The 22,228-nt window shown below is 39.3% G+C and overlaps 5 protein-coding genes across 9 annotated transcripts in view; 3 read left to right on the forward strand and 2 right to left on the reverse strand.

The window, feature by feature from the left end:
• Positions 1–1,390: 1,390 nt before the first annotated feature.
• On the reverse strand, positions 1,391–4,683 carry rsrp1 (arginine/serine-rich protein 1). 2 transcript variants are annotated; one of them, XM_032500657.1, is made up of 5 exons: positions 4,442–4,683; positions 3,450–3,901; positions 3,116–3,318; positions 1,851–1,922; positions 1,391–1,730 (listed from the first exon to the last, which is right to left on the reverse strand). In XM_032500657.1, the coding sequence occupies exons 2-5, from the start codon at positions 3,880–3,882 to the stop codon at positions 1,572–1,574; spliced, it is 867 nt and encodes a 288-aa protein (XP_032356548.1). In that variant the 5' UTR covers positions 3,883–3,901; positions 4,442–4,683; the 3' UTR covers positions 1,391–1,571. The 2 variants fall into 2 exon arrangements, 1 of the variants encoding a protein (XP_032356548.1); XR_004326975.1 differs by having other exon boundaries at positions 1,661–1,730; positions 1,851–2,398.
• Positions 4,684–6,703: 2,020 nt separating this feature from the next.
• On the forward strand, positions 6,704–8,593 carry mgst3b (microsomal glutathione S-transferase 3b). Its single transcript, XM_032499870.1, has 4 exons — positions 6,704–6,972; positions 7,074–7,196; positions 7,462–7,534; positions 8,269–8,593. The coding sequence occupies exons 1-4, from the start codon at positions 6,847–6,849 to the stop codon at positions 8,367–8,369; spliced, it is 423 nt and encodes a 140-aa protein (XP_032355761.1). The 5' UTR covers positions 6,704–6,846; the 3' UTR covers positions 8,370–8,593.
• A 998-nt stretch (positions 8,594–9,591) lies between these two features.
• On the forward strand, positions 9,592–13,808 carry tmem50a (transmembrane protein 50A). The gene is made up of 7 exons (XM_032499869.1): positions 9,592–9,724; positions 10,245–10,350; positions 10,503–10,615; positions 11,426–11,493; positions 11,730–11,822; positions 12,099–12,159; positions 13,286–13,808. The coding sequence occupies exons 2-7, from the start codon at positions 10,249–10,251 to the stop codon at positions 13,329–13,331; spliced, it is 483 nt and encodes a 160-aa protein (XP_032355760.1). The 5' UTR covers positions 9,592–9,724; positions 10,245–10,248; the 3' UTR covers positions 13,332–13,808.
• Positions 13,596–16,914, reverse strand: rhd (Rh blood group, D antigen). Its single transcript, XM_032499868.1, is given in 11 exon segments — positions 13,596–13,988; positions 14,117–14,190; positions 14,587–14,666; positions 14,753–14,880; positions 14,955–15,092; positions 15,249–15,421; positions 15,546–15,693; positions 15,777–15,927; positions 16,175–16,361; positions 16,690–16,847; positions 16,849–16,914. Coding segments are annotated over 11 exon segments (1,320 nt in total). The 5' UTR covers positions 16,905–16,914; the 3' UTR covers positions 13,596–13,961.
• Positions 16,915–17,936: 1,022 nt separating this feature from the next.
• maco1b (macoilin 1b) overlaps positions 17,937–22,228 on the forward strand; it is a 15,749-nt gene continuing 11,457 nt past the window's right edge. For all 4 annotated transcript variants that reach the window (XM_032499864.1, XM_032499865.1, XM_032499866.1 and 1 more), the window contains exons 1-3: positions 17,937–18,226; positions 19,531–19,672; positions 20,830–20,956. In XM_032499864.1, coding sequence (XP_032355755.1) covers positions 18,147–18,226; positions 19,531–19,672; positions 20,830–20,956 — 349 coding nt within the window. In that variant the 5' untranslated portion in view covers positions 17,937–18,146. The remainder of the gene's footprint in view (positions 18,227–19,530; positions 19,673–20,829; positions 20,957–22,228) is intronic.

The following is a 22,228-nucleotide window of genomic DNA, read 5'->3' on the forward strand; positions in this document are numbered from 1 at the left end:
AGCTAGGTTGCACGTTGATCTTAATGAAGCATCAACAGTTTCACCAGCTTTATTCGAATGAGTTTTTTTTTTTACCGAACTTCAGATACTGTATTTCAATTGAAAAGTGGATGAAAAGTTGTCTCCTTCCGTGTTTTAACACCTGAGGAAACCAAGTGGGAAACCAGAATCAACTTTAATACAGTCCTAATCTAGTCATCAACTTTCACATAATTTCACTGGAGTTATCGTTATTGTTTACGTCATCAATACCATATTCAATCTGAATGGATGGGAATATGGATGAGATTCGGCATTCTGCATTCATTCACAGCAAATCATTGCGGCTTGATGGTGTTAACGTTAGCACACAGTAGTATGGAGGGCGACATGATTGAAAATGAAGAAAACAGAGGTCCGGCAGACAAGCAGCAAGACATCCCATCATCCTCGACCTTATCTGAGAGAGATGTTTGAGACAGTAGGCATCCAGAAGGACTCCTGGCTAATGTGCTGGGGACCTTCTTCATTAATTTATGTTTAGTCATTCATATTTTAATCCTTTATTTTCTTTACAGAAGCCATTTCTGAGCATACACCTATACATGTAGAGGGGAAGATTAAAAATGGAAACTGGATCTGTGAATTCTCATAGAATCACAACTGAATTCATATTTTGCTGATGAGTCAGAATCTTATTAACCTGGAGTCCCAGTTTCTGTCGTAATGTGATGTTTTAGGCCTATTGGTAGACATCCATTTAAAATGTAGCCATTGCCATATAAAGAGCCTGTTCTCCATGTCCTCTAAAGTTCCTCAGGTGCTATCTAGTAACATCTGTGTGGTCCAGGTAGCTTTGCATAAAATTAAAAAAAAAAAGATTTCACAAGGCTACTTTTACACTTTAAATTTCCAAGCCTGTACTTTGTTACTTTTACTTGATTAAAGAAGTTTAATCAGTACTTCCACTTTTACCAGAGTATTTTTTAACACAAGTAGCATTACTTCTACTTAAGTACGGAAAGTGAGTACTTTTGTCATCTCTGCCCAGTCCTAATAAAGCGATAATTTTGAAATTTACAATACAACTGTGTCATAAAAAATGCTGACTTAAATCAATATACAACTCTCACGCTGAACTGTAGGATAATAATCTTTAGAAAAATGTATCTGAATATGATTTTACATTACTTACTCAAGCCATTTGTAAGAATATCACTGTATAGCTACTATTGGTCAACAAGTTAAAACCTAATTTCTTTGCATGCATGAGTTTAGTCAGTGTTCTCTACCAATTCTAAAACCTAACTTCCAATTAAAACTTTCCCTTAACAATTTATCAAGGCTCAGTATTGACTTACTGAGTGCAGTTCATTGATCTATGAGACTAGTTACAAAAACAGTCAGAAACTATCAAATAAATCTTTATTCAGTCATAACCAGCACAATATCCAACAAAAGGAAAAAATAATCCCACCTGAATGAAATCTTCACTTCTTCCCACTTAACTTTTAACATCTGAAAGAAACGTTGACCATTAAATGGTAAAATATATGTACAAAATATTTACAGCGTCCATGTACTCTGCCACTCTAGTGTGACGTGGCAGGTCTGTGTTTGCGTGCTTTGGAGGTTTTGGCTGATTGGACTGGAATCCAGTGACCATAGGGCTTTCTGCTTGCATAGATGTCCACTCTGGAAGTTACCTTAGCACAAGATGAAGCTGCCACTGTTTGCTTAACCACAGAGTTCTAACGGGACAAGAGTAGGAGAGAGACATTAGAATACATCAAAAATGCCCAGGAAAAGAGTAAAGCAGTTTGGTGTGGCTAATAACTGTTTAGGAAAAAGATGCAATTTAAGTCACTTACATTAATGCTGAAAGAGATTTTCATTTTTGGAGACATCGTTGGGCTGGACATATCAAACTCCCCCTCGTTGCTCTGTTAAAAAAGAGACAAGAAAAACAGACCCAGTTAGACATGTGTGTAAAACTAATGGTAGGGTGATCTTTTTTCAGTTTGTTGATATAGATGGATTATAGTTCCCATTGTTATTGTTTAAAAAAAAAAAAAAATTTAAAAAATTCTATTGCATTGTTAATTATTTAAGTGTTAGCTTCAACACTTAACACCCCCGTCCCACTGCCATCAAAGGCCTGGCTTGACCATTAAATGAATCCTACAAGACAGACCTTGAAACAGAATAAAATGCAAACAAAATAGAGTAAAGGTTTGTCTTCTCTGTCTACAGTGGCAGAATGATGGTGACGTAGGTTTCCCAGCCCTCAGCACGCGGCTGGTGAACCAACTTATCTTTGACATATGGAGAGGAGTTCTTCGTCTGTTTTTAGCTCTCGACAGGGATAGTCACTATAATGCAGTCCACACGCCTGTGCTCCATCAGCGAGTGGAGGATTCTGCTAAATAACAATGACCCATTTCAACTGCAAGCATAAATACATTTGAAATGTCAAAATTCTATTGCCTATCTTAATGAAGTGTAGTCAGTGTAATACAATAGCTGAATTGCATCGTCTACGTATCTATGTGTATAGTTAGCATTTTTATGTGTGCGTCATCTGATTGTGAGGCAATCTACATATGTGTTTGTTAAAATTGCAACCCTCTAGTTTATAAACTTACACATTGTGAACATTACAAGAGTTATCAGATAACCTTTCACGCAAACACATATTGTCGTCACCCAAGTCACATGACAGCCCTTTAATCCCAGGTGCCGATGAGTGGAGACCACTGTCATGTTATCTATGAAGACAGGAATAAATACAGAGAGCATGTGTATTCCCTCAGGGGTCCAAAGGTTAACACAAGACAGGAAATTCAATCAATAGATCTGTAGACATTATATTGTGATTCATGCACTGTATAATTGTTGCAACTTTACTTTTATGAAAAACCATTTGTCCTGTACAGCCAAAGACCTATGAGTCCCTTACCCGTGTGGTAAAAATTTATCAATGGTCAGGTACAAGTGTTTTGAAAAACTTACCTATAAAATACTCCACCACTGCTTACATTATATTTACATGTACTAAAAAGAATCTGTGTCAAGGGGTCCTTTAGCGTGTGTGTTGTGTTCAATGTGTAGCTGACAATCACTCTCAGACACCCACCTGTGACTGAGTCTTTCCAGGGTCTTGTCTCACCCATGTATCTGACGACACCCATTTGAAATCCGACTGCTCTGACAGGATTGGTTTCACACAATCAGGAAGCTCCAGCTTCTCCACTGCTAGGATCCTCTCGGGAAGTTCCAGTTTCTCCACTGCTAGGATCGTCGTAGCATTAGCCTTTGCAGTTTTGAGGAGTTCTTTATCTGAGGAGCACAAAGTTTTGAGAAAAGATTTAAGGACTTATGCAATTAAACAAAATTGTCAAAGTGTGCCTTTGGGCAATGAATACAAATATAGCAGTGACTGTTCCCTTATTTAGATCAAATCGTCTTACCATCCAAATTTAGGTTGACAGAATGCTCTGAAGATCCGGACCTTGAGACGCTTTTGTGGGTTCTAGGTGGGGATTGGGAAAATCGACTCACAGACCTCCTGTGCCTGCGGCTGGAAGGCCTTGAGCGGGGATGTCGGTCCCGGCCATTTCTGCGATGGTTGTCACAGCGACAGCGGGAGGAAGGTCTGTGGCAACGAGGGTGAGAGCGGGACCTGGTGTTAGAGGATGACCTGCTGCTGGATGAAGACGATGATGAAGACCTGTAGCGTCGCCCGTGGGTGCCACGTCCCCTGTGGCGACTAGAGCGTCTGCCAATTCTGGGTGGTGAACGGGAGCGAGAGGAGGCAGGGCTGTTCTGATCAAAGATTACACTGATGCCATCTCTCTGACGAACGTCGGCCATTTCAAAGTGTGAGTCTTCTCCCTTGGCCATTGCTTTTTTTTGCCACAAGCTGAAATGACAAAAATAGGAAGATCTGCATAAGTAAAATAAAAAAGTTTTTACAGTATCCTTACACCTTGAATGGGCTGGCCTCGTGTAACGTTATTTCAACGTAGCAATAATGTGCGTCATTAGATCTCATTTTAGTGCCTTGATAAAAAAATCACCCAGTCTGTAAACCTATGGATTTTGTTGCATAACATTGGTTTCCCTTAGTGCTGCCCCTAGTGAGCAAAGCAACGTACCGCAGCCATTAGATAAGAGAACAACAGCGGCCGACTGGAAGATACTGGAAATTTCCAGAATGACGCAAGCTAAAGATAGCCGGACTAGCTTGCTACCATCTGTTATCACTCCAAACACGCAATATCAATTAAATCACACATAAACATTAAATTACATAGACAATACATTTATATTCAGTCGATTAACGTTAAATGCGACCGTTTACACGTAACTCCAGTTTGGCAAAACAAAGTTAACGTTACGTCAGCTAACGTTAGCCACATGTAGCTAAGCTGAAGCTGCCGGAGGAACATTATGGACTTACCGTCGACTGTAACGTTAACTTGAAACCTCTGGTCCTGTTAAAATGTACAATATATTAGAAAAATCGCCTTCAAACACGTAAACGCGACGATAGCTTTCGAATAAAACTGAAAATGCTCAATTGTGTTGGTTTGAAGCAATCGTTGCCTCTTTGTCGTCGTTGAACCGTCTGTCGTCGTCACTGAAAGCGAACTGGGCGCTATCAGGGTGGCTCTGGTAGCTACTAGTCCAGTCACGTGTTCATCTTCTCTTTTTTTGAAGTGTAGGCGGTTGGCATACAATGATTTGGGGCATTACCGCCACCAACTGGTATAAGTGTGAATCAGAATATCTAGTATTTAGAATATTTACACAAAACATAATGATAATACATAAAAAACGCATATATTCTCCTTCATATTAAATTGTCTAAGATACTGAAATAAAATCAGAAAGGAGATTATTGCCACAGTAAGATGCCTGTACTTGGAATTTGCCTTGGTGAATGGTGCATACATACACAAACAAATGAAACATTATTAAGGAATATATGATGAACACAGAAACTAAAAAAAAATATATACAAAATAGATCAATGCAATCGATGAAGCTTTTCTTGCGTTCCCTTCCAGAATTTTCTTAAGTTCCCCTCCAGAATATCTATTCGATCACACTCCATTGTCCTTTTGTCTTTGTGAGGTTTTGTATCAAAAGTCTTCTATCTCCCTTCCATTTATGACAATATAGTAAACATGCTATGCTGTTTCTTCTTGCCCAGGGTAAACACATCTTCATGTATTATGCATACCTTTTTTGAACAGTGGTCAAAATAGGTATGCATACTGTTTAGTCCAGTGTGTCCAATTTAAGTTTTAATATTATCATCTCTTCTCTCCTGCTCCTTAATTTCAGCACACATCCTTCCTCCCGCTTTCCTTTGTAAAACTATCGTCCTTTTTTCTCTTTCTCTTCCGTTGCTTCCTTCAATCTCTGTTTTATAATGCTCTTAACTTCCGCTTTGCTGAAACTAACTGCCAAATCAATGTACTTGTAACTATGTTTTGTAGCCACTTTTGCAACTTTATGTCATTTCCCTTCCTCTGATACCAATAAGTGCCAGTATCGCTTATAAAAAAACACATTACTCTGAGACCAATCATTTGAATTATACAAAGTTTGTTGTAAATCTCCAAATGTCCGGTCTGCTGTCCGAAGGACTGTGATGTATGCAGTTGTTAGTGATGAGCTTGAGTCTGAACAAAATATTGCTCTCAATGGTCGTGTATCATATATCCACTGTATTGCTTACAAAATTGCTAGCATTTCTCCTATGTAAATTAATAATTCATCACTGATCCTTTTCACTTCTTTGAGATAAAACACTGGAAAAATGAATACTCCTGTTTTACTAACTAAACTCTTTGATACACTTGTGTAGATCTGGATGTGACTGTGCATTACTATCAATATGTACCTGTATAGTATAAGCCTAGCCTTGTTCTTCTTTTCTTATAATGTTTAATCTGCTCTGGCATCACCAGGAAGTATCCTATGAGGTATTGCTGGCAATGGTACGGGATGACTTAGGTTTAATCGATCTGTTTCAAGTTCTGTTGCTTTCTGTGTCACAAATATTTGGATTTCCTCCCTCCTGTCCTTTTCCCAAAAAGTTTTTAAAGTGTCTTGTGTTGTGTGATCGTTGTGTGTGTTCCTCCAAATGATTCAAGATTTGATTCTTTTGAACGGCTCACTGTGTTAATGCCTCGGTTTGGTACAAACAAAAGGAATAGATTCACTGCGGGTGAAAGTTGATATGCATTCTCCAAAAATGACATTAATGCATGTAGTGCATGTGTTATATCTTATAATGTGTCAACCTGAATTTGAAACTAAAGGCTGCTGATTCAGCATCAGTTTAGACTCAGATAAAAGTTCAAAAGAATCTGATAATTTGGGTCAAAACCAGCAGAGAAGCACAAATGTTTGGATTCACTTTAACAAAAAGGAGTAAAGAAAGGTCAAATGCAGAAGGCAGTATTCACAAATAATATCTTCTGTGCCTGTTGTATCTTCAATCACAGTTGTTGTGAATGCATATGTTAGTAATTTAAGTTCCATCTTGATATGTAGTGGAGATAAGATAAAAAAGCATGTCTTTAATTGTACACATGCTTTATTCTATTTTGCAAATCTTCTTTGCTTTTGTGCAACGCAACCAATACATTAGAAGAAGAAACATGTTGGTGGTATGGCCCTTTAAGTAGCCTACAACGTCGCACGCAAGCAATCTCGCGATGTCTTATGTAACGTCTGCTCTGATTACCATCTAAAGAGAGTACTTTGTTGCTTCCTGTATTTTCCTGCCCCTCCACTCCCACGATTGAAAATCCGACGAACGTGAAACACAGGCTAACACATCGAGAAGAGATGGACGTTCTGACTGTATTGCCGTCCAGCTTTGGATATGCCATATTGACCTTCCTCTACAGCTGGATTATGCTGGGGTATTTGGCAGTCAAGGTTGGCGCTGCCAGGAAGAAGTACAATGTTAAGGTTGTACACATTTGACTTTAGTGGAAAATAATGAAAACAAGTAGAAGTAAAGTTAACACTGGCTAATGTAGAGTATGTTTGATCTTCGCTTTACTTTACAGTACCCCACTATGTACAGTGACAAGGAGCAGGTATTCAACTGTATCCAGAGAGCACATCAGAACACCCTAGAGGTGTATCCTCAGTGGCTTGTTTTCCAGACCATCGCAGCTCTTGTGTACCCTGTATGTATCCCTTTTTTTTTTTTATACACACATAATCAAACATATCCACGTATTAACTTCGTGTTTGTTTTATATTCTTTTGCCATACTATTAGGACTACTCAAATTGTTATCACACAGTCACACGTGGGAGGGGCGACACATTTCTGTGATCTTTGGCATGGATTCTCCAGAGTCACAGTGATTAAGCAGATTTTCCCTCAAGCTGGATCACCGCTGTATGTCCAAACTGTTGGTATTAATTGTCTTTTTCTTTATTCACAAAGTTATCGGCGTCTGTGCTGGGGGCTATTTGGGTGACCAGCAGGTTTTCCTATGCCTGGGGCTACTACACAGGAGGTAAGACTGACATTGTGTTAATGTAATGTAGAAGAACTTAACGAAAAAACAACAACACATGAAGTCAGTTCATCCACTCTTTTTATCCGTCTACGTTTACACACAGTTATAGGCTACACACAGACTACCAATATTATTTATAATCTATGTAATAGGTTATATATTAGTACTTGGGTCAAAGGTAAATAGGGCCCTTAAGGACTAAAACACAATTCACCACTGCACTGCTAGTAATAAGGTAGGTGATACGATTACTCCCATGCTGGATGGTGTAAATCAATCCTGTCATTCTTGTGAGAGATTCAAATCACAACAATCCATTTATAATTTCCACAACATAATACACCTAATTGTAGCATTAGATGTGTAAAGGTTGCAATACAGATGTCACAGAGGTTACAGTACAGTGATTGCCAGAGCATTTTTTTGCGCCTCACCTAGTTTTTTTTCATTTGCAGAAGATAGCATTAAGCAAACGATAGTTACTTGGTAACTATTTTTTTGTATTAAAAAATAAAACTAGATCGAGCAGTACAGGCATGTAGAGCCAGAGGTGGGTGTGGAGAGTGTCATTGTGAATGCATTATCTGCAAAATGTTAGGCGTGGATTTCAAAATCAGAACAAAACATTCCCCTGTGAACAAATAGTTCAGTATGTTTTGTTATTGTACTGTATTTATTGATATTTCATATGTTTCTGCTTTGGTGACAGTCTGTTTTATGTTTAATTCCAGATCCAGCCAAGAGGATGAATGGTGCCTATGGCTACATTGGATACTTTGGTGTCATCTTTCTGTCCATAGCTGTAGCCTTGCAACTGCTTGGAGTCTTTTAAGACAATTGTAATCTTGTTTACTCATTTACACAGGGTTACATGTCCTTTTCAGATGTGTCAACCATAAATTAGCTGCACTATTCTTTAAATGCTAATTTCCAATTCAACATATTTGTATGGACCACTAACTTGATATCTCTTTATTCAAATATTTGTTGTGAATGTCTACCCCATGTTATTATCGACAATAAAGTAGATGCTGATTGTTGCTACCGCCCCAGATACTGTTTTTTGTCCTCTAGTTCTCTGTTGTTCACAGTTGCAGGCATTAAGTGTTGGCAGCATGCATTAAGGCCCCTTGTGACTTACACATGATGGGCACAAATCTCCCATCAGACCATGCAGAAAATGGCTTCAAGACAATCTACAAATCTTAACATACAATAATAGATGTGAGAAAATGTTCAGTTGGTTGCTTTCATAAAGTTGTTTCCTCTGCTTTGAGATAATAACCAAAGTATAACCTTTTCTCCATGTTGTTTCAGTAAACGGCATGTTCTAAACACAAATGTAGCTGTTCTGCACTCACACCACTGAACCACGGATCAAATGCAAATAGTCCTTTAGACACATGAAATAAAATGAAAATGTAGGCTGCAGAAATCCCTTGTTAAACATATGCACTCTCGTATGTAGGCCTATCTTTTAAATTATACAGGTACTATTTGAATTATATTTTAGCAGTTATTGTTTGTATTTCTGCTACGATATTTTAAATTAGTTAAAAATATAAGCTGATCGTATATTATTTTCAGGATCGAGTGCAGCGTGTGACACAGTCTGTAACAGCTTCATAAGTAAATGTGAAAGTATGCGGTTCGGTGCTTCCTTCAAGAACTAGTGCTAAACTCCTACCTCCGACTTTATGAACCGTAAGTAACTTGTTCGGCAATTTTCTCTGGAAATAATGAAGAGCATAATCACGAAATGGGGTTTGCATATAGTATGGTGAGTTTTTGTAACATAGGTAGCACATATATTCACTACTTTAAACTACTGTTGTATGAACACAGAAGAAAATGCGGATGTAGTGTGTTGTTTTCTATTTATCATTTTTAGTATACGAGGTAATACTACCACTCCTATGCGCATATTTTTTCACATCTAATAACGTATTATTAATATCAATACATACCAAGTAGGGTTTACTTTTTTGAGTAGTTCATTTCATGTGCTTGCAATTTCGCACAAATTACCATTGTGTCTGCAACACGTGAAGGCACCAATATCAACAGCGTCTCTGAGGTTCCCTCATCAAATGGGTGTGTATGAACTGCGCATGTGCATGACCGAGCTCAGTCGGAAGCAAAGTCAGGCTTATCAAGTAGGTTCACATCAAAAACCGAAAATAAAAGGTAAGAATTCCTTTGAAAATGACAATACAACCAATAAATGCGTTTTGGGTGTGTGTTTTCGCTTGGTTCTACCGCTGTCGTATTAGTTATGCTATTATTTGTAGCAACTTCGTAGCAAGAAGAAACCTTCAAGGAAATGTTTGCTAGTGCCAAAGCGATGAACAAAAGAATCCGACGACACAGCCCTGTTTTTTTTTATCAACTGTATACACACACCTTGTGTTTTTAACAGCTATAAAGTGGATACATCAACAGCCTTGTTGGTGAATAGATGTTACGAGCTTTGGTGTAAAAATAGTTGGTGTTTGTTGGTGCTTGGTATATAAGCCAGGGAGTTAAGCATCATCGTTACAGCGATTGCGCACAAACGTACATTGGTTTTCGTTCTGAACAGTGTTTGGGAACATTGAATTGTACTATTTAAATATAGCGTGTGTGTGATGTCGAAATGAATTGAGTATTTCTATAAAATTTGTGGGTTTTGCTTTTACACATTGTTGTACACTACGCCTTTTCCCAGAATAATGTCTGGTTTTCTGGACGGAATCCGGTGCGGAGACTGCGAGTGCAATGTGGACTGGGGAGAAAGAAGAAACACCATCGCATCCATAGCTGCTGGAGTTCTGGTATTTTACTGTTTTTTTCTCAAGAAGGCAGATATACTGTAGCTACATAAGGGATATGTAGGCTACTCTGATTTCTTTCCTGTTTGCCTACTTATTTCTGGTGTATGTAGAGCTGTGGATTCTTGTTTTTTAAACTGTGGATCTTGTTGCAGTTCTTCACAGGTTGGTGGATCATCATTGATGCAGCAGTGAAATATCCTGACGAGGGGCAGTTTCATCACGCCTATCACACTTGTGGAGTCATCGCTACAGTGGCCTTTCTCATGTAAGACTGGCTTTGCAGACCGTTTCTGTCACAGGATATGTTAGATTCTTCAGTTTAAGAAACCATTCCAACAAGGTTTAATTATTTGGTGTTTCTTAAGCTTAAAGCTCCATCACCCGGCCTTCCTTAGCGTGTGGAGCTGTTCATTTGTCATGGAGATAGTATAGTTGAAGTCACATGAACTAGTGTCGCATTCCCAGACCTTCCTCCACAGCGCTAAGGAGGAAGGTCTGGCTTGATCTGCCTTGCTCAAGGACACCTTGGCAGTGACACTGGCACCTCTCCAGCTACAAATCCACATACCTGAGTCATGCCAGGACTTGAACCGGCCACCTTCCAGTTCGCAAGCCAAGTCCCTGACAGAGTAGTCTTTATTCTTAAAGTTTCACTTCTGGGATTGAACAGACACGTTCCACCAAAACTAGTTCCTTCCAGAGGCTATTTTGCAACTGCACCGTGGCTCCGCTTTGTTCCTAGCACCGCCCAAGACCATTGTGATTGGTTTAAAGAAATACCAATAAACCGGAGCACGTTGTTTGGGCTCGTCAGACCTTCATTTGCAGCGCTGTGCAGGAAGGTCTAGCAATGCAAGACTAATGACAGCTGGGACTGAAAGCTTCTGAAACGCTAAATATGTCAAGCCTGTGATTGTAATTTTTGTTGTCAATATGCTATTTCCCGGCATGTTTGCCAGCTTCTTATTGTATCCAATTACCATGGAGACTGTCAACATAAGGAGTCACATAAAAGTCACTTACTAAGTAGTTTTTGATAATGTTTGTAATTTTTTTTCTCATTTGACACATTTAGGATAAATGCTGTTTCAAACGGCCAAGTGAGAGGAGACAGCTACAGTGAAGGCTGCATTGGACAGACAGGTGTGTATGATAGGATATGCCGTACATCTCTATATTTGGAGTATATTTCCCCCCGAACAGTTAACTTTCCTCATGTATTGTGGTGCTTTCTTTACTGGATAATTTAATACTGTCACAATACTTGCGCCCTAATTTCAGTCTGTTTCCTAGCATTACCATTCATGCATTAAAACACAAACTTATAAAAGTGTTGTATCGCATCACCCAGTAATGCACCCTTTCTTATCTGTTTGCAGGCGCTCGCGTTTGGCTCTTCCTTGGGTTCATGCTTGCTTTCGGCTCCCTCATTGCCTCCATGTGGATCCTGTTTGGAGGATTCGTAGTGCCTAGTAAGTCCTGTTCTTCTGCCTAGCACATCATGACTTGCGCTGACTGATCAGTACTCAGTTTTAGGGTGTGACATTGAGAGGTATTTTAAAGTGTGTTTTCAAAAATGATTAGTGATTTAAAGAGAAGCCGGTATGATGCGGTAACTTTATGTAAATATGCAGTTTGAAGCGAGCAAAATGTTTAGTTCAATCATGAACAGCTCTTCATTTACTAAATGTTCCAAATTTATAAATGTGGCCTTATTTAGTAACCTGGAACTCTGTTGTCCCTTTCAGAAAAGCCTGTTGTGTACCCTGGTATTGCCATTTTCTTCCAAAATGCATTCATTTTCTTTGGGTAAGTCAATGGTCCTCTGCAGCATCTTACTCCTAACCCATGCTTACCCTTCAGCTAGGGCTGGGTATCACTACTAGATATCAGTTGGTTTTCTATTCCGATTCACAAAGTCCCGATTTAATTACATTTTCGATTTGATTTCCAATTCAATGTACAATTGTACAAGGTTCCTTCTAACCTGCAGCATTAGTGAAAGTATCTGTTAACAGTAAGAATTGCAGAAAAGCGTGTTCATTAATGTACTATTTATTTAACATTAATTAAACCAATCCTTCAGAGACAAAACTTTGAGATAGTAATCCACGCCTTTCTGACCACTCGGCTGGATTACTGTAATGCACTTTATATGGGGTCTAGCGGGTCCTCCATTGCTCGTCTTCAGCTTGTACAAAATGCTGCTGCACGTCTTTTAACAGGCACAAGCAAGTATGAGCACATTTCACCTAGTTTAGCTTCACTCCACTGGCTGCCCGTCCATTTTAGGATTCATTTTAAAATTCTTTTATTTGCTTTTAAAGCCTTGAATGGCCTTGCCCCCCCTTACCTCTCTGAGCTGCTGCACCCCTACACCCCCAGCCGATCTCTCAGGTCAGCTGACCAGCTGCTCCTGACGGTGCCTAAAGCTAGGCTTAAGCTCAGGGGGGACCGTGCGTTTGCCATTGCAGCTCCAAAGCTTTGGAATGGGCTGCCCCTGCACATCAGACAGGCCTCCTCTCTGTCTCATTTTAAAACTCTTCTTAAAACCCACCTCTTTTCTTTGGCTTTTAACACCAGGTAGAGTGATGATTTATGTGTATACCTTTACCATATGCTGGCAGTGCATTTTATTGTTTTTATTTTATTGTACCATATATATATATATATATATATATATATATATATATATATATATATATATATATATATATATTTTCTTTTTTTTAATTGTGTTATCTATTTATTCTGTATTATCTTTTTCTGCAGCACTTTGGAAACCTTGTGTTTGTTAAAATCGTGCTATATAAATAAAGTGGATTGGATTGGATGAACACACAAATTGGTGCTGCTCTACAGACTCTACAGTGAGTTTTGAGTGACATTTCAAAAAATGCCTTTGCTAACACTCATCTTCCTGTCTTCTGGTTAGGGGTTTGGTCTTCAAGTTTGGACGGACAGAGGATCTGTGGCAGTAATGGACTCTGTGTGTCTTCATGTCCACTGTTTATACACTCTGCTATCTATATTGTACGAGATAATATGCTTTAGTGGTTATTCACTTTATATATAAACATTGTTAGCTTTCAAATTAACATGTTTAATTTATATTGTTTGCTGTATAATGGCTAATCATAAAGTAAGCACAAGTGTTCATAGATTCCTTTTTAGAGTTTTGGATATTTTCAAATGAAAACCAATTTCAAACCATGAGGGGTTGTTTGTATTTTTCCAGATACAGCTGTCAGCACTGAAACTTTGCAGTCATCCAGATTCATTGTTGAAGGCTCACTAGTTGACACAGCTGACATTAAGTAAACGAAGGTTTTAGACCTGAAAGGGGAACGTGGAATTGAGATTTGTATTTGACTGCACACTTTGCTTGCTTGTGTAACATCCAAACCGTGAGGTCAGTTTCTGATGACCATTAAACAAAAAACATATTGGGAAGTAAAGGACTCTTGTATTCATGCTTCCATTGCTTTTTAATTTACATTTTTTAAATCCCAGACTTACACATAAAACAACATCTAATAACTTTGATCAGGTTATATACATTAATATGAATGGACCTCCAGTATCAGACTTGATCTACTTCTTTCTCCATCTTACTTGCGCACGGCAAGCTGGGGAAACTGCAAAAGATGGAAACATTTGTCCACTTCTGTTATATGAATTTTTTTCCAAGGTATAGCACAACACAAAATAATATCAAGTTTATAACTGTTTAGTATCCCGGTAAGACAAAGTCTTGATTGCCTACCTCCCAAAAATTCTGATCGTCAAAACATTTCTTGTTTTGGGGCGGCCTCCAAAATTTCCACTTAAGTAGTAGCCCTTTAAACAATGACATATAAAAGTAATTAGGAAAGCAAATGGTATGCATAAGGCATTATACATTGTTGATACACACCTGTGGTTTTCAACCTGTATATTGTTGCACTGTAAAAAGATGACCTGAATTTCAATAAAATACTGAAAACCTTAAGTAAAATAAGTGTGGTCAAATGTGAGTGTTGTGGCATTCAGCTGTGACTAAATAATTAAAAAGGGACCTTCTGTCTTTGAGTACGATTGTGCCAGACCTCTTTATATACAGTCTATGTGCCAGAATGATAATGGAAACCTTATAGAGAGAAGACTTATTCAAGCTTCAAGAGATGCATTGCTCATGTACAGGTGCATTGGAATTGTGCATATCTATCAGTCATTTTTTTTATTATTGTTACTTACCTGTAATGATTCCCATGGACAGACTTAGACTGATGGTGATGAAGAGAGTGCAGATGTGAAATACAGCAAACCGGATTGCCCTGTGAAATAAAGGACCAATTACATAGGTTGTAACACGGTTTGTGTTGTGTGTTGCAAGGCAACCATATGGCAGTAGTGTACTTACGTTGTGTGATCATCACAGTTTTTAATCTGTAGGAGGAGATGTGCTAGCCATCCCAGTAGACCTGCGAGTCCATGTGTGCTCAGGACAGCGCAGGTGTCATGGCACTTGAATGCAAGCAGCATGTGGATCTGGAAAATAAGAGCTTATGATGAACTGTGGAGTATTTAATGGAGGGGTACATGTGCATGGGGTGATACAAAACCTTGAGATATCGGAATCCAAATGTTGATACAAGAGCAGCAGTTAATCCGATTGTCATGGCTTCCCATGGCTGATGAACCACTGACATGGAAACCCCAACAGCAACACCACCAGCAAGGATGCTTGACTGCATATGGATCTGACAGAGGAGTGAAGATATACACTACCATAAATTAGATCTTACTGGTATAAAGTATACTGATTTGATGAGATTTTTTTGGGGTATTTATATGGTAAAGGTAATTTAACTCCAATTTTCTGTTCATAGAAAAATACATTAACACATCAAGAATACCAGGTTGAGTTTTCCCTTGGGGCTGCAGAGCGCCGACACAGCAGCTGCTGTTACAGCACTGACAGCCAGGGCCAGGTAGGTGCTGAACACAGCCCCCAGCTTCCTCCCAGGAGTATGATTGTCCACAAGGACTGAATTGAAACTAGGCCAAAACATCCAGATAAACATAGAACCTGGAGAACAGAAAGCAGATTATTCAGATCCTGATTTAACAATGTAGATGCATGCCAATGCAGGGTTTAAACTTAAATTCTACCAAACCCTACCAACGTCAGAAAAACATAAGCTACACTTTACCCAACATAGAAAATAATCCTGTTTTGCGGTCAAATTTCTCTTTTTCAAATGGCTGCTCTGATCCTTTCCGATACAGGATCCAGGTCAGCATGAGTCCAAAGAAGGCCCCAAAGATGTGAAGCAGCATGATGCTTTTAACAGGCTGGACCTAGAGTAAGAAAACATCGTTATGAGCACACGCTTGGTCTAAGAAACTGAAGTCAGGGTTAGACACACAAATAAGTTGCTCACCTTTAGCAGAGTCTGGAGGAGCCATCCATTTAGGACAAACCCTGACACCTCTAGCAGGGCGATGAGGACGAGGTGGACAGGGTTGGTCTTTCCCAGCACGGCACCAATTGAAATGAGGGCAGAGGCTGAGCACATCTCAGCAACCACAAAGCTATATATAAAAAAATAACTATTGACTTATATGTATTGTGAAACATGGATATATATTTGAGGTTAGTAATATTTCAGAATTTTGTTGATTTGAAATTTCTCTTTTCAGTTAAGTGTCATTTTCTTTTGCTGTATTAACTGCAGATACTGTATAAGGACAAACTGATTCATCAGAGATCAGTTCAAACAGATGTGTGACATCAAATAAAAAAGTGATAAAATAACTGCCTCAGCTGACCTGATCTCACCTTCTCAAATTTATCCTGATCATTCCTCTGTAATACCAGGACTCCATTCCATTGAGTATGATTGCCCATTGGGTGGCCATGACAGCCACGAGGAGGTTGAACCCTAAGCCACTGAAACCATATCGCACTAGAAAAGTGCCCAATAAGCCAAAACCTAGAATCACCATCACATTCACATCCTGGAACTCTGCAAAAGAAAAGAAGTAACTTTGAAAAAAGCCAGATACCTAAATCATTACAGTCCTAGTCACTTGTGTTGTGTTTCAGTTTCTAGCCACAGCTCAGTTATCATGAGACAACCCAGCCAAGAACCAGCACATGTATACCTTATCACTGTCCAACAGTAATAACTGCAGCCCCGCCCCACACGCATGGATTCTAGCATGTCCCATACATAGCTTTGGAACCATGGAGTAGGTGCTAAACATTTATTTTTCATTAATTTCATTCATTAATTAATAACCCTCATAGGCTATTTAACCCTTTCCAAACTCACTATGTATAAATATACTTACCTGCGTAAAAATTGCTGAAGGTTGTCCCATCTTCTTTTACATGGCTTTCAATCTCAATGTAAAATGCGTATATGAATATGAACCCTATCTGCAGAAAAAGCAGCAAAGGTGCCAGACGGGAGCGCAGACTTGGTGCGTACTGAGGAGCCATTGGACATGTTCCCTGCGCACTTCTCTTCCAACTGACGCATGTGTAGCCCCGGCGCTTTGAACATTTGAACAGGGTGCAACCTTCGTTTTTATCAACTGCATGAACTCCCCCCCCAACATACACACACACACACACACACACACACACACACACACACACACACACACACACACACACACACACACACACACACACACACACACACACACACACACATAAGTTTCATTTTGTTGCATAAAGATAAAAGTATGTCCATGCCTAATTGTTGAACTGCATATTTGAGTGAAGTCTTTATAACTACCTTAAATAAGGCTGTTGGCAAGAAGAGGGATAGAACAAAATGCAGCATTATTAGCCTTTTATTAGCCTTATTAGCCCAACAGTAGCCTACCATATTTAGACAACATATACAGTTAGAATAGGCTAATTGACACCCTAAAAACATGTGTCATAAAATACAATTACAGATCACACAGCAAGTATCAATTCTATTTGTATTTTTTCTACAAAAATCATAAAGGTAAGTTTTTTAATCATGCTACGTTGTTATGGCTGTGAATGCAATGATAAACAAAAAGCCATAAAGTTCATCATAGTAGAAGAAGCGACAACTGCCACCCAGAGTTTTGTATCTCTACGCGCGCGTAAAATGTGCACACTTGCTAACCTGAAACATAGATGGCATACAAGGCCTTTTGGCAACTCTGTATGAACCCCACTCAAAGGACCTGATATAAATAACCTCGTATGCTGGAAGGGGGATTGTTGCGTCTCGCACAAAGGGAATTTTGTCCCAAAGACTGCCTATTTTCTGCTCATAATAAACCAAAGGCAAACACCACTAAGAAAGAAAACCCGCCTCCGTGATTAGTTCATTGGTCAATCAGCGATGCCCGATTTGTCCACAAAAATCTGATTGGCTTAACGGCGAGACGTTCCACACACTCGCCTCCTCTGTCGTCTTTGGCGGAGGGGAACTGAGCGACCAGCCACGGTGCAACGTTAATGGCTCATTCCTGTATCCGTCAAAGAGAGAAGCCTCGGCGGATAGATTGATTGGATAAACCAGCCGTCTGACAAGTGGACGTATGTAAAATGCAGCGCGGTTTGGACTTATGAGTCTGCGCTAACAGAAAAAGAGGAGGTCCCCGAATAGAGTCCTTTATTTATTTCTTTGTTTCCATTGGGGAAAATATTAAGAGCGACATATACCTCAGGCACTTCATTTATTATCTTTGTCCGTATACACAAGAAAACTGGATAAGATTACAGTGTTTACTCGAAGGCCAAAGCCAAGAGGAGGAGGATGAAGCGGCGCAATGCGGACTGCAGCAAACTCCGACGGCCGTTAAAACGGAACCGAATAACTGAGGGTATATACGGCAGGTAACTTATACGGAGCCTGACGAAGGGGTCCTCTCTAATACGGGGGGCGGGGGACACTATATGGGGATGCTTGCGGCTTTTGATATCTGCAGAATGGGAAACGTCCTAACGTTACCATTAATTCCAATGAACTGCAACCACTAGCTAGCTTATTAACCGAGCTAGCTGCTAGTGATAGCGTAGTGTATGCTAACGGTATGTTTTCGTTGTACACTAGCTAGCAGGTAATGTTGGCTGTTAAGCTAGCTTGCGCTAGGCCCTAAAACGGCCTGTTTTGAACCATGTCACAGGGTCTGCTTCACAGCAATGTTACTGTTTAAATAAGTTGTAATGGATTTTAGACACTAATAACCCGAACTATCTACTGTTTGCCCATGTTAGTTGTCCCCTACAAGCCCCATTAAAATGACCCGCTGCCCTGTTAGCTAAAGTAACATGTATTAGCACAACAGTAGCTTTTTCTACTCATTTATAGTTTCACCGCATGCGCCTTACATCCATTAATAGCGTAACAAATCATTAACTGGAAACATGAGTTTATTAGACTGCAGACCGTTTGTCTGACTTCTGAAGATTGTGTTGCACTATTCAGACAACTTTAAGTTGCTTAGTTCTTCCAAGCCACACCTGACAGGTCCTACCTCAATGTGACTTTGTTTGTATTTAATAAACCAAACGTTAAAGGCCAGTAGTTACACACGTGGCATCTAGATGTGGGGCAGTTCTTGAATTATTTAGCAAGTGACCCATCACAAAACAGTCGTGCTTTGTGATCAAAGAACGCCCCTACTGTGTCACCTTCTGGGTCTCAATGCTCTAATAAAAAGTCACCTACCATCAGACAGTTTCATGACATGAATTGTGGCACTAGAAAAAGAACGAGCAACACATTACAACATTATGTGTTTATGAGTTACCTCCACAACCCTTGAAAAATACTTTAGTTTGGCACTATTTAAATCAGCATCACATAAAAACATGTCTAGTCCAGACATAGTCCTCATCCGGAATGTCTTCACAAGTCTGTTAAATGTCTATGTTCTTGTTCTGTATATATGCCAAGTTGCAATTTATAACATCAGTGGCTTTAAATGAGTGCAATGCTCACACACATTCACACACACTTAAAAAAAGCTGAATCTCTTCCAATGTATTGTTATTACCATAAATTGACTGTTAAGAGTACCATACTTATTAGAAAAAATTGCATTGCCATTATCAAAAAAACAAAAACCTCTTGAATGTTGTAGTCTGTTTGTGTTCCAAAACAACTTGTGTCATCCAGTTCTTGTTCTCATTTTTAGTACCTTCCTGTACCTGAAATTCCTGGTGGTGTGGGCACTGGTGCTACTGGCAGACTTTGTATTGGAGTTCAGGTTTGAGTACCTCTGGCCATTCTGGCTCTTCATCCGGAGTGTATACGATTCCTTTAGATACCAGGGGCTGGTGAGTGGCTGTGTCCTTTTTTATATTTGTTATGATAAAGAAATATAAGATGTGTAAAGACATTACACATAAATATGTGCTATAATTATTGACTTGTGTTATCATCATGTTCTGATTTTTTTTTTTCCATTGAGATGTTCAGTTTTGAATGTTCTGCACCATACCACTACTATCACTGTATTTATATGTGGAATTAAGTAGCACTGTTAATGTTGCCTTTCTGCAATAACTTGTTTTTTTAAATGTCTTGTGAACTAGAAACCGTTAACAGTAGCTAGATAGCTGTGTGGTGCAATGAAAGGAAAGATTATTTCTCTCAATAATCAGATTTCCTGCAGTGATTTACTTAGCCAGTGTAAAAGTGATAGTGTCAGATGATTTCCCTACAGAATCATAGAATAACCCATAACATGGTAACATGGATTCTGAGACAGCCAAACCTAAACAAAAGAAGAATACATATCTCAAGAACCTGTAGGTGCCCGGGGATAATAAACAGAAGAGAACATATGTAAATATTAAAGGCAGAGAGTGTTGCTGCAAGTGTACTTGGGACAACGCATTTCAAATTATGAACGTAGGGAAAATCTTTCAGTCAGTACTTGAGTTCTACTACACTCTCAAAACTCAAATAGCTTTCACCGTCACCTTGGTTGCTAATTCTTAGGATCAGAATGCTAATGTGACAAAATGTACAAAATATGGATTTAATCAGGCTTGCGGGTCAGTAGTATTTCTGTTATTTAAATGTTGTATGTTAATCTAGTATAGTTTAATTTTACAGTGAGTTCATAATTGATGCTGGACAGCTTGTTATGAAATGCATTGTGTAGGTGTCTGTTGGTGTGTCCGTGTCTCACAGAGATGCAGGAAATGAGAACCAAAATGTTATATTTGCATAACCATGCGTGTAATAGTTCAACAATGAAATACAGAGTTAAATCTCTCAGAATGAGATCACTCCAATTGTGAAGGATAAAGATATGGTATCCAACATCCTAATGCTGGTTGTTAGCTTAGAAACATTTCCTTTTTCTTTTTTAAGGGAATGATTTACATTTTGAGCATGAAATAATAAAGGGTACAAACAACCTACATCTTTCTCTGCTGCATATGTAGCTGGTTTATCATAACCACCTCTCATCACCCCCCAACAGGCCTTCTCAGTATTCTTTGTGTGTGTGGCGTTTACCTCGGACATCATTTGCCTCCTCTTCATCCCAGTGCAATGGCTATTTTTTGCTGCCAGTACCTATGTGTGGGTACAATATGTTTGGCACACAGGTAAGGCACTTCAGTGTGTTTTAATATTTGTAAAAATACTGCTAATGATATATTATATGATTGGAAAATGCCTGCAATTAACTTGGCTCCTGCTGTGACATTAGTCTCTTTTGTCTCTACATTAGTTCTGTTTTACAATGCTTACAAAAGAAGGACAAAGCTTTCTGTGTATTTACATGATGGATTATTAAGAAATAATTCTAAAAGTCAGATCACACTAATTCTTAGAACATGCACTATTTTGTGTTAATGTTCCACTTAATGCTTCAGGGGAGAACAGGTGTAAAAAGCGTTGTGCAATACCCTTGCACATTGTGTTATCTTATTTACAAATAGTTGCTTCTTAGTATTTGCATGTTGTGTGCAAGTGAGCTGCACTCTGTAGGATTAGTTGTCAGCCTGATTTAGTGGTATTCCCTGCGTTGACCAAAGGCCAGGTGTCAGATGGAAATCCTAGTGCCAGTTGGGGGAGGGAGAAACACAGAGTGGTCCCCAGTTGCTTTTTGAGCCCTCCAACTCTACTCACCAGTGACATTCACTGTGCGAGTATTAATATCTCTCACCACTCCACAGCATTATGGTGAAAGTGGCTTGCTGTTTATTGCAGCCAAGGAAACAATGGGTAGTGTCTGTATCCTGACCACCCGGTCTGTTTAATGTGAAAAGACCACATTTTGGGCAGGTGCTGTTTCATTGGATGACCTCTCATTTTCCCTGGCGTATTTCAGTACACTGGCTAGAGTGGTATTTTGAACGGGTGGACCATTCACCTTTCAATCGCAGACAAAAATATGAAGCATATTTGATAACAAGCAGGATGTGCTACATGAGATCAAGAGCACAGTAGGGGCTCACAGCAGGGTGGCAGTGGTGTCAGTAAAGACCCTGGCAATCAGTGCGTTTTACATGCAGTTTATAAAAAAAAAAATGTATGTAAACACCTTACCCCGGAGATCTCAACACCCAGTTAACAGGTAGAAAGTTTCTTCAGTAACAGGGTTATTCCTCAATGTTTACACCTTAACCGATCCATGATCAGTTTAAGTGGCTGCGCATGCTTCAAATGCCCTTCCCTCTCTCCTGGAGTGGTTTTTGAACCGGACATAATCTGTTAGCACCCTACTGCGTCGTAGTCGTTGCTATGACACATACAACAAAACCGCGTTACCCAAATCAATGGGCCATTGGCAGCAAAGGGTCTGCAATCCATCTGTTTTACTCCACGCCGAGGCAGCAGTGGACAGAAGGAGCTGTGTCTCTGGAAAAAAAAAA

This window comes from Etheostoma spectabile, chromosome 20, assembly GCF_008692095.1.
Source record: "Etheostoma spectabile isolate EspeVRDwgs_2016 chromosome 20, UIUC_Espe_1.0, whole genome shotgun sequence".
NCBI lineage: Eukaryota > Metazoa > Chordata > Actinopteri > Perciformes > Percidae > Etheostoma > Etheostoma spectabile.

Coding starts and splice junctions, on each gene's coding strand:
- rsrp1 (XM_032500657.1), bottom strand. CDS start 3,882: ATGGCCAAGGGAGAAGACTCACACTTTGAAATGGCCGACGTTCGTCAG. Junction 3,319..3,449: donor TGTCAACCTAAATTTGGATG/GTAAGACGATTT, acceptor TGTGCTCCTCAG/ATAAAGAACTCCTCAAAACT. Junction 1,923..3,115: donor CTGGAAAGACTCAGTCACAG/GTGGGTGTCTGA, acceptor CTTTTTTAACAG/AGCAACGAGGGGGAGTTTGA.
- mgst3b (XM_032499870.1), top strand. CDS start 6,847: ATGGACGTTCTGACTGTATTGCCGTCCAGCTTTGGATATGCCATATTG. Junction 6,973..7,073: donor GGAAGAAGTACAATGTTAAG/GTTGTACACATT, acceptor TTTACTTTACAG/TACCCCACTATGTACAGTGA. Junction 7,535..8,268: donor CTGGGGCTACTACACAGGAG/GTAAGACTGACA, acceptor GTTTAATTCCAG/ATCCAGCCAAGAGGATGAAT.
- tmem50a (XM_032499869.1), top strand. CDS start 10,249: ATGTCTGGTTTTCTGGACGGAATCCGGTGCGGAGACTGCGAGTGCAAT. Junction 10,616..11,425: donor GCTACAGTGGCCTTTCTCAT/GTAAGACTGGCT, acceptor TGACACATTTAG/GATAAATGCTGTTTCAAACG. Junction 12,160..13,285: donor AATGCATTCATTTTCTTTGG/GTAAGTCAATGG, acceptor TCTTCTGGTTAG/GGGTTTGGTCTTCAAGTTTG.